Below are 10668 nucleotides of genomic sequence, written 5' to 3' on the forward strand. Positions count from 1 at the left end.
AACCACAAGTACAATCACTGAGGCACAATTTTTAAAAACATATAGTCCTTTTTTTGATAAAAAGAAATGGATCAGAGAATAAATAATGAATGCTTCCGTGATATAAAACAGATCAAAGGCAAAACCCCCCACTTTTGCCTCCTGCAGCCAAACTGATTCTACTCCAAGTCCTCAGTTATTACCTTTTCTCTCCGTCTCATCAATACATACTGTTCAATCCATCAAGTCTGTCAGTGTGACCCACAACTTATGGTCACTGTCCAAGACCTCCTCATCCTTCTACCCCATTGCCAAGCCATCACTGCCTCCAGGATGGAGGACCAAGGGAGGTTCCTAGTTCCTCTCCTGTGGAGCACATGGACTGTGCCACCTGGGAAACCAGCATGGAGCCAGAGTGAGATCAGTAAGTGTCCAAACCTTGAAAATCTCAATCTTGAGACTGGCCAAAGAAAGAACCATCCCCTCCCTGTTCTGGCCTGCGTGCCCCAGCACATGTAGTCCTCTGACCCCCACCTCCACAATTCTCAGACGCAGTCATGTAGTGTAGCACCTGAAATACCTCTCCATGCAAACGAGGCATCCCAGTACCTTAAGCCCTCAGCCAATGATGTACACCCACTCTGGAAATACCTTCCTACTCCCCAAAATTTTCTATAACCCCCTTTCACCCGAATAATACATGCACAAGCTGTTTTGTTTCACTGAATATTGCCTAAGAGAGCTATAACACTAAAATCCTTGGAGAAGGCCTCCTCCCCTTGACACTCCCAGCTGCACTGTGATCCTGGAGACACTGCCCATTCTGGCTCTCCTTCATCCTTCCCAGCCCAGTGTGCAGCAGTGCACGGAGCCATACTCTCCTATTACTCTTTCTGTCACTGACAACTGCTAGACCAAGATGTGACTGGAATGGATTATCCCAGAGGCTTCCCTGGACTTGGGTCAGCATCCTGCCTTCTTTGGGTTGCTTCCCAGGAATTCTAGTCTAGCGCACAGCTGTCTCCTTTCTGTGTTCACTGATGCTCATGAGAAAGCCAATTCTTGTCCATAGGTTCTCAGAGTGTGTATTATAGAGGCTCAATTTCCAGACTGTACTTTAAGAAATTCTTGTTTGGCAAATATGTTGCATTATAGACAGAAAGGGTTGTGTTAGCACTAACCATGGAGGAAGAATGTCCCCCCTTCTTCCCATAATTTACATCTTAAAAAACACATGACTGGCATCTACCACATGTCAGATGCCATACTGTGTTACTTTTGTGAATTAAGTGCTCTTACTGACTCAAGTTATGGGGAGGAAATACATACAGAAAAATATTAAGTTGTTCAAAGTCTGCCTGCCTGCCTGTCTGTCTCTCTCTCTCTCTCACTCTCGCTCTCTCTCTCTTTCTCTCTCTCTCACACACACACACAAACACAAACACACACAGCTATAAAAGGACAGAATCAGGATGAAAATCCAGACAACAGGTCTCTGAACTTTTAGCCACAATGCCATGATGCAATCTTTATCCCTCTCCCTCTCTCTCTCTCACTCCCTCTCCCCCTCTTTCCCTCTCCCTCCCTCTTTGTCCTAATCAGTTTGGTATCTTTGGTCTTGTCACAGTCTTATGACCATTACTGTCAGTGCCACTGCTGACTACAGTTGTCATCAATATCAAAGGCCCTCTTGGTCCAGCCAATGTTTTTCTCTTGCATTCTACTCAGAATATTAACATCGTAGCTGATGTTTTCAGTTTACCGTTGGTCATCCTATTTATAGAAACCGCTTGCCTGTTTTTGCTATGTGGGCTATGCTATGTAGTTCGTATGTTACTTTGAATGACATACTTCAGTTCTCCTAAGAAAACCATGGTGATCCTTCCCCTGTTCCTTCTCTTCTCAGTTCCTTGCGGGAGCTTCCATGTTGTCCCATGCTCCTAGTTCATCAACCAAGATGCCTGGGTCCAAGAGTGGGCACAGCAAGAAGCAAAATGGATCAAATAAACCTGGCACATGGGCTGAAAGAGGTGGACTGGACTTGGCATTCGGGAAGCACCCGTGTCTCATGGAGGCCCCAGCCCAGTCTTTACCTCTTCCCTTCCCTGCTCTGCTAAGTCAATAAGAAAGTTGCCTTTTTTGTTTAAGCTGCTTCAAGCTGGGAGTCTGTCTGCTGCAAATAAGCAATGCTAACAGAAACACGTAGTCTCTACACTTGTACATTTGTATCAGACTATACTTTTGATGATGATGATGATGATGATGATGATGATGATGGTGTGGGCACACACATGCACCATGGCACGCATGTGCAGTTTAGAAGTCAACTCTGTAGAGTCTGTGCTCTCCTGCCTTCATGTGGGTTCTGGGATTAAACTTAAATTGTCAAGCTTTCACAGTGAGTATCTTCACTGGCTAGGGCATCTTACCAGCCACATAATATGTGATTTTCTTCTATTATTTTGTAACTGTTTATAACTGCCTCTTCTCCTTTTCCATTGCTTTGTGTCTTTGTTACAATAAAATTTTTCTTTGACCCATACTAATGTGAAAAAAAATGCATATCCTGTTTTAGAATTTAACAACAGATTTTTTAATGATTTCAAAACATAATTCTGTATTAATTCAACTTTTAAAACATAATTTCTCAATTTGTCAAAGGGAAAAAAATGAAACAAAATATGAAAGGGGAAGAATTTAGTGCTTTAATTGTACTTCTTCTTCCATACCTGCTTGGTTGCTGTCTCTTATGTAACATCCCTAGCTCATTATTAAGTGCTGCCTTTACAGTCCATCAGACTTCCCAACACTTGCATTCAGTTATAAACAAGATATTATTTGTACTGACCACTGCCATGTCCTGCAGCCATTTTAGCAAAATAACTCCTTCCTTCCCCAAGTTTATAACAATTTCTCCCTCATTAGCTATGTCATTTCTTTAGAAACATCCTTGGGGCACCCAGATAGGAGTTTGGTTGATGAACCCTTTCTGAGTTAAGCTGTTCCTCTTCCTTTGCTGTCCCTGCTGGGAGTGAGGGTGTGCTCAGACCATCCATTTTCATCTACAGGTGCTGTTTGACAATATATTTCCCCAGCTCTAATTATTAAGCTCAGTTTTTAGTACTTTGCTAAGACTATTGTACCTTTTGTGTATTTATAGATCCTTTCGATGAGAAATTGAGAGAAGAGACTGTAGATGAAGAGTCCTTGCCTTTCTTGCAAAGGACCCTGTTCCAGTACCCAGCACTCACAACCACTCATGTCTAGTTCCAGGGGACATGATGCCTTCCTTTGGCCTCTGCATGCACATGCTGCTCACAAATGCACACAGGCAAAACACTCACACCCACGGGAGCAACTGTCAGGAACTATCTGACGGAATCATCTGATGGACAGTGGAACCAAAGGCGTTGCTTTACTTTTACAATGCAGTGAATGTTTTCCTGGGGTTTGTGGACTGGTTACAGTTTCCTCTTTAAAGAAAACAAAAAACAACAAACAAAAAAAGCAACAACAACGAAAAAAACAGTGTATAGAATTGAATTGCAACTTTTTGCAGAAGTATCTTCTAGTCCAAGTTTTCCAGTGATCACAAGTAAAAAGGGAATGAGCCATTTATAAGTACAGTTTGTGGCTACAAGCCTGTTTTATTTTCTGGTGCTAAGGGTCACACCCAGGCCTTGCAGACTCCAGGCTGGAGCTTTTCTACTAAGCAACAGCTACCTCCCTGGCTCTGGTTACAAGCATTTCTCACATACAGAGAAATTAAAATATTTTACAGATTAAATCAGTTGACATTTTTCTATGAACTCGATTCTAATTTGATAACCTTCCAGAGCTTCAACTATTTAATTATGTTTTCTTCTGTTGCTAATGAAAGCTTTTAAATTCATCTTGTATAGCCTAATTTTCAGGAATCTGTACACAGGGGGAAAGAGTTCAAGGCCCACCTGTGTCATGTTTTAGCTGTATGATCTTGGGAAATGCAATTATCAATCTCTTTATAAGATGAGAATGATGATAACAGTTCCAACCACATCAAAATGAATAATTTTGATGATTAAATTAGGATTCATTTGTTCAGAAATACATGCTGGGTTTCTGTTTTGTGCCAGGAAGACATCTAGGAGGCACAGATACAGCAGCAAACAACACCCCCCGCCCAGGACCCTGCATTCTACTGCAGTTGAGTTGTGCTTAGCAAACACATGCCAGCTATTGGCATCATTAGCTTATTGATTTGGCAAGAGAAGTAGTAAAGACCGAGTTGATTTTATTGTATTGTTTTATTTTACTAAACTGTTAAGCAGCTTTTCAATCTTTCAGCAATTACTGAATATTAAACTCCCAAGGGTTTTCTGGGCCATTAAAACACCCACAACTTCTGAAGACTGTTTTCTAAGGTGTTGTTTAGGATTAGTGTTACCGCTTTCTGTTTAAAACAACAGGGAGCCTGACAGGGCCTCGGTCCATGCGCAGTTATGTGGCAGCGTCTTGAGCGAGGCTACACACTCTCAGGGCACCCTGGCTGCTTCCGGAGAGTTTCATGATCGGGTGCCTCACAACCACATCACCCTGGAAGAAGAAAGGGGTTCCCCTTCCACGGCTTCTTCCAACTCCAAAGCTTGGGTTCTGATTTGAGGAGAAGTGACTCATGAGGTTTGGCACATTGAGAACAAACTGTTTAAAGCATGGGACAAACCAGTATGACATGGCCCACTTGCTACCGTGTGGTTGCTTAGTTTTGCTTTTTCCTGTTGCTGTAACAAAATACTTGCAACTGAAAAGAGACTTAGTTCGCTGTTCTAGAGCAGCGGCTCTCAGCCTGTGGGACAAAGACCTTTTCACAGGGGTCAGATATCCTGCATATCAGATTTTACACTAGCACTTGTAACAGTAGAAAAATTAGTTATGAAGTAGCAAGAGAGTAATTTTATGGCTGGGGGTCAGCACAACACGAGGAACTGTATTAAAGGGTCACAGCATTAGGAAGGTTGAGAACCTTTGCTCTAGAGGCTGGAGTCATTAATTGGTGAGGAGTTCCTGCTGCATTATAACAGAGTATCACATAGCATGACAGAGCAAGCCTATACCTGCTTCAGCCTGTTTCTCACAAAGCCACCAATGCCAGCATTAGGACTCTACCCTTGTTGCCCCATCTAATGCTCATTGTCTCTCAAAGTAAGCTATGTTGGTGACTTTCCTCTTGCTGTGATAAAAATACCTTGGCTGACGGGCTTTCTCTTGGCTTACAGTTGTAGCGGGTTACAGTCAGTCTATCATGGAGGAAAAGCATGGCAATGTGGAGGCAAGCATTGCAGCAGGAACAGAAAGCTGGCTGATCACAAATACATCTGCATATAGTAAACAAGGAGATCAAAAAGGAAGTGGGCAAGGATTTAAAACTTCAAAACCCACTTCCAGTGACACCCTTCCTCCAGCAAGACTCCACCTCCTAAAGGCTCCATAACACGCACACGCACACACATAAACACACACACACACACATACACACACACACACACACACACACACACACACGCACACACACACTGCCACCCCCAACGCCACCCTCACTAACTAGACACCAAGTGTTCAAACACTGGAACCTGTAGGGGACATCTACCACTCATGCTGCCACTGAGAGACCTTGTTAGCATAGGCCGCCAAAGGTTACCCTTCTAAGGCACAGACCCCAGGGCCAAGCAGCCAAGCAACAGCAACTGCACAATGGAAAATTTCTAGTCCTCCCTCTTCTCTCCATCCACCAACTGCACTAGACAGAGCAGTCCAGAAACGTAACCCATACCAAAGTCTCAAATCCCAAGAGGTTTCATTTTTGTCATAAAATCAAAAGGCTTGAATGTGAATTAAATACAAAGGGAAATAGGAGCAAACATTTGCTTAGACAACATAATAACGATGGTGCTCTGAAAGAGCCCAGAAGGAGAAGTACAGTGTGGGAAGCTTTGATTCCATTTATTTATTAGCATTCATGACAAAAAAAAAAAAAAAGTCAGTTTTTCCTCATGAAATCCATGCAGCTCATTCTACTTGTCACCCCAGGGAAGGCATCTTTCCATTTCCTTGACACATAATTTTATTAGAAGTATCAGGAAATGTCGGGCATCATTTGGAAAAGGGACTGTCCAGCATGCGTTAGCAGAAGCTCATGGGGGGGAAGGAGGTGCAGCTCAAACCTTCCAAAGAGGCAACAGCACCAACATTTCTGCAGGTTTTGTCCCAGGGGCCACAGCACAGTCATGCATTTAAAATAGGAGTGTTCTCACACATTGGCACAGCCTTGCCATACATCTACCATGTATCTGCCTCGTCTTCAAGTTAAAGCTCCATTTTGACCCCTTTTCTGGACATCTTGCAGTTTTTTATTCTCATTACTTTCTTATTAAAGGGGAAGGGAGCAGTTATCACTCACATCCTTTATACCAAAAGAGAAAAGAACATGGAAGAACAAGTAAAGAATGAAGGTAATGACCAAAAAAAGATGTGTGTGCCTGCAAGCATGTGTGTGTGTGTGTGTGGGGGGGTGCATGTGTGTCCTAGATTGCTGTTGCTTTCCGAGACATGGTTTGAGGAAAAGGACACTACTGGAAATCATATCTTAAAAGCTTCTTTGTCCTTCAGACTTTGGCAGGGGAAGTAATTAGTGATTAGTAGTAACAGTCAAGCATAAGCCTATAACTAATAAATTTTCAATAGCTACCAACCAAGTACAGCATAAAGATGGCTGTAAATACATTATCACTATAAACTGCCGTAGCTCAAGCTTGATCACAACACTGCTGTCCGCCCCTAAAAACCATTAGTATCTGTAAAATTATTGGGGCCTTCTAAGGAGGGCATCAACATTTACCATATCAGAAATTGAGTTAAGATAAAATAAGTCATTACATATTAACAGAAATAGTACACTGTATACAAAAAAGAGAAGTATCTTCCAAAACATGACCACAGAGACTACCATGGCTTCATTTACTGTCTTTCCTAGGAAAGAAAAACTCACTTCTGCTCCTGTTTGCACGTCAGCCTGCTGTCCCATATTATTTTGATGAAAGTAAAGGAAGAACATTAAACCTCAAACCAGGAAAAGCTTTCCTTTCATTCTGGTGTGTGTGTGTGTGTAGTGTATGTTTATGAGTATACATTTGTGTATGCAGATATGCATGCACATGTGTGTACATACATGTAGAGGCCAAAGTTCCATGTCATGTGTCTCTCTGTGGCTCTTCTTTTAACCTCATTGAGACAAGTTCTCTCCCTGAACATGGGTCTCGCTGAGCAGCAAGCTCTGAGGAGTCCTCCTTACACATTTGTAGCCATATAGAATCTTGTACCACATACTCACAAAGTCTTCCTACACCAAAACCTTTTGGTCTGCCATGTTCACGGAGATTTTGAAGAACTGAGCACCTGTCATCTGGAAAATGACTTATGTAAACATGTCAGTTATTGAAATAATTATGTAATTAAACACTATTTTGTGACTAGTATCACTCATAGCACCAAATTTTCAGGTTCCTATGACAAATACAGAGTCTCCAAAATTCAGACATTCTTAGGCAAGCTCAGATTTTATCTTAGGCAGCAGATACTAACAGATCTGCTCCTAGAAGCAGCATGATCGTTTTTACAAGAAAATGTCTGCCAAATATCCGAACTCGAATAGCTACAGTCTGTCAGTTGTTTTTCAAATAAAGATGGTCTTCCACGAAAAGAGCATCTTGTTCATCTCTCAATTCCATCACCCATGTGTTTCTCCTCAAGACATCTATCAGCACTAGTACACTGCAGAAACATCCAGACAAATGGCCCACCGAAGATCCTACCAGCCTCGAAAAGTCTATACTGGAGGCTGTGATTCCACACGCCACTCCCTCTTCCTCATCAAGAGCATCAGTAAGTGCAGCTGGCTTTAATCTCTCTCTCTCTCTCTCTCTCTCTCTCTCTCTCTCTCTTTCTCTCTATGTGTGTGCGTGTGTGCGTGCGTGTGTGTGTGTGTGTGTGTGTGTACGTTCCCATCTTGGTGTCTCTGTCTGTCTGTTTCTCTGTGTGTGTCTGTATCTGTCTGTCTTTTCTTCTCTCCTTCCCCCTCTTTCTTTGTGTGTGTGTGTGTGTGTGTGTGTGTGTGTGTGTGTGTGTGTGTTCTTCCTTCTACGACATGGGTCCTAGGGAATGAACTTAGGTAATTGGGCTTGGCAGAATGTACTCTCACCCTCTTTCCAGGCCCCAGATGGCTTTTGTGTTTCTTTCAATATTGCTCATGTGCAGTTAAAGACTATAATGTCATAGTTTGTTCCCACTTCCTTGTTCAGGCTGAGGGGTAAGAGGTTTTACAGGTTTTGCAGCATCAGTGCACAATACAGTGAATCTGGTAATCATGTCTCAGTTCTAACATAGAAATACCTCTGTCTTCAGACCCCACCTCATTAGGTCTCAGCCACTGCCAATCATGCCCTGAGAACCACTGCTCCACAGAGAGCTGGTAGGTGTTCACAACTGTTTAGAAACTGGAGAAATACCCTTCGTTCTGTGTCTGTGTATATGGAATAAAATCCATAGACAACACACGCATAAGCCAAGGTGTGAATTGCTGAGCATATCACTAGGCCTTCTAGTGAGAACACAGTAAGCTCCCGGAAAGCCTTAATATGTCTTGAGAGAACAAGGGAAGGATCTCATTTGTTCTGTGGTGCTTGTCCGGTGGTAGTATTTGGGTTAAGGTTCTTATACACAGCTCATGCGTCTAAACATCCCACTATCACCAAAGTGGCAAGAGTAACTGATGACTCTGCTCAAAGAGGTACTAGGTAGAAGAAGGGAAGTGGTGGGACCTGGAAGCCATCAGTAGTGAGCACAAAAATCAACCCATACTCTGTTACAACCACATAAGCTTTATCTATTTATTTATCTCTTTAAATGATACAAATTAAATCCAGAGCTTTGGGTGTGCAACACAAAGAGTCTGCCAGCCAACTGTATTAAATCTCAAATGCAGAATCTTAAAATAACTCTCCTTCTTCTCCCAGCCCCACCTTCCCTACCCTGACAGTCCTCATAGTCCTAAGTATGCAACTGACTTTCTTACTACGCTGAAGGTGTGTTAGCATCCCAGTCGTCACCTGTTAGAAGACACACTTTCTGACCACAGGCCTTTCATCAGTGCTGTTATACACCCTGCACAGATTATCCATATGGCCTTTGTACTGCTGACCTATCCCAAGAGGCCAGAATAGTGCCAGGCATAGTGCTCAAATCTATTTCCGGCGAATGATACAGGTATGTGCATCATTAAACAAACCTCTATGGAATGTGTCTGAGGACCTCATGAGACAGATGTGTCTTTCACCAGTGGCATGAGATCACACTGGCAGGGTTTCTGTGATGGTGAAGAGAGGCTGTACTAGTGCCATTGTATACGTGGCTAAGAGCATTTGCATACAGGAGCCTTTGGAGCATCAGTCTCCAGATCAGAGTGTCACAGTGAGATAGCTAACGACAGAACCAATGGCCAAGATGAATGAAAGCGCCAACACAACTATGCACATTTACATAATCAGCCTCTCGGACAGGACAGTCAGCCCTCAACAGTGTCCAGACAGTTCAACATAGCACAGTTCGATGATGCTACTTTTGAAAAACAAATCTTCTTTCTCTTGCTTTTATTTTATTGCTTGTGTGTCTGTGCACAAGCATGAGCAAATGTGCGTGTGTGAGTGCATGTGTGCCTGTGTGTGTGTGTGTGTGACATATATGGCAGTGGCTGAAGATGCCTGGAGAGGCCAGAAGAGGGCACTGGATCCCCCAGAGCTGAGTTATGGTCACCCCATCTGAGAGTTCTGGAGGAGTACTTGTAGCTGCTGAACCATTTCTCCCATCTCTCCTTTTCATATTGTTATTTGGTGCTTAAGGAAAAAAAAAAAAAAAAAACCCAAAAGCTTTATGTGAAAAAAAAACTATAAAAATTGAATTTCTATCTTAAAAAAATAAATTAATCAAAAGTCAAGCATTGTTAATTTGTTCATTTTTACATGACATTAAACACCCTATCGTGTGTGCTTAATAAAGGAATTTCTTTGTAGAAAACCAATGTGTTGTATATAAAATGAATTTTAAAATCCCATGAATAATTAAAATCAAGCACACCCCTATGGATCTAGTACTTTCTAAAACTTACATAAAATGTGAATATTCAACAAATGAGGATAACCACCTCATTTACCACTACCACCAAATGACAGAGCACTGGGACTTTCAAAGTGAGGTGGTGAGGAGAGTAGGGGAGTGAGGAGAGTGGGGGGATGAGGGAAGTGAGAGTGAAAAGGAGGGCATGAGGGGAGAGGGTGAGGCGTGGAGGAGTCGCCTCTTCTTCCAGGAGACTCACCTGTATGCTGGCCGGTATCTCTGCAGGGCGATTGATGCCAGGTGCATCCTGGCCTCCACCATGATCTCCAGGTCACCAACACTGCATTGACAGAGGGGCTTGTGACATTCTTGCTCTGCATCAGCCACCAGGCAGTTGAGCCTGTCCTCAGCCTCAGTCAGTAAAAGCGACTAAAGAAAAAAGAACAGTGCCCAGTGACACAAGCTCAGAAATAAAAGTCCCACCGTTGACGAATACCATTGTGTGTGTGTGTGTGTGTGTGTGTGTGTGTGTGTGTGTGTGTGTGT

The 10668-nt window shown here is 42.8% G+C and overlaps 1 protein-coding gene across 1 annotated transcript in view; it reads right to left on the reverse strand.

Moving 5' to 3' along the window:
- The window catches only part of Cfap54 (cilia and flagella associated protein 54), a 301678-nt gene that overhangs the window by 98139 nt on the left and 192871 nt on the right, over positions 1 to 10668 (reverse strand). Inside the window, exon 51 of the mRNA XM_055627824.1 lies at positions 10382 to 10551. Coding sequence (XP_055483799.1) covers positions 10382 to 10551 — 170 coding nt within the window. The remainder of the gene's footprint in view (positions 1 to 10381; positions 10552 to 10668) is intronic.

Source organism: Psammomys obesus, unplaced genomic scaffold (assembly GCF_907164565.1).
Source record: "Psammomys obesus unplaced genomic scaffold, mPsaObe1.curated_primary_1811, whole genome shotgun sequence".
Lineage (NCBI taxonomy): Eukaryota > Metazoa > Chordata > Mammalia > Rodentia > Muridae > Psammomys > Psammomys obesus.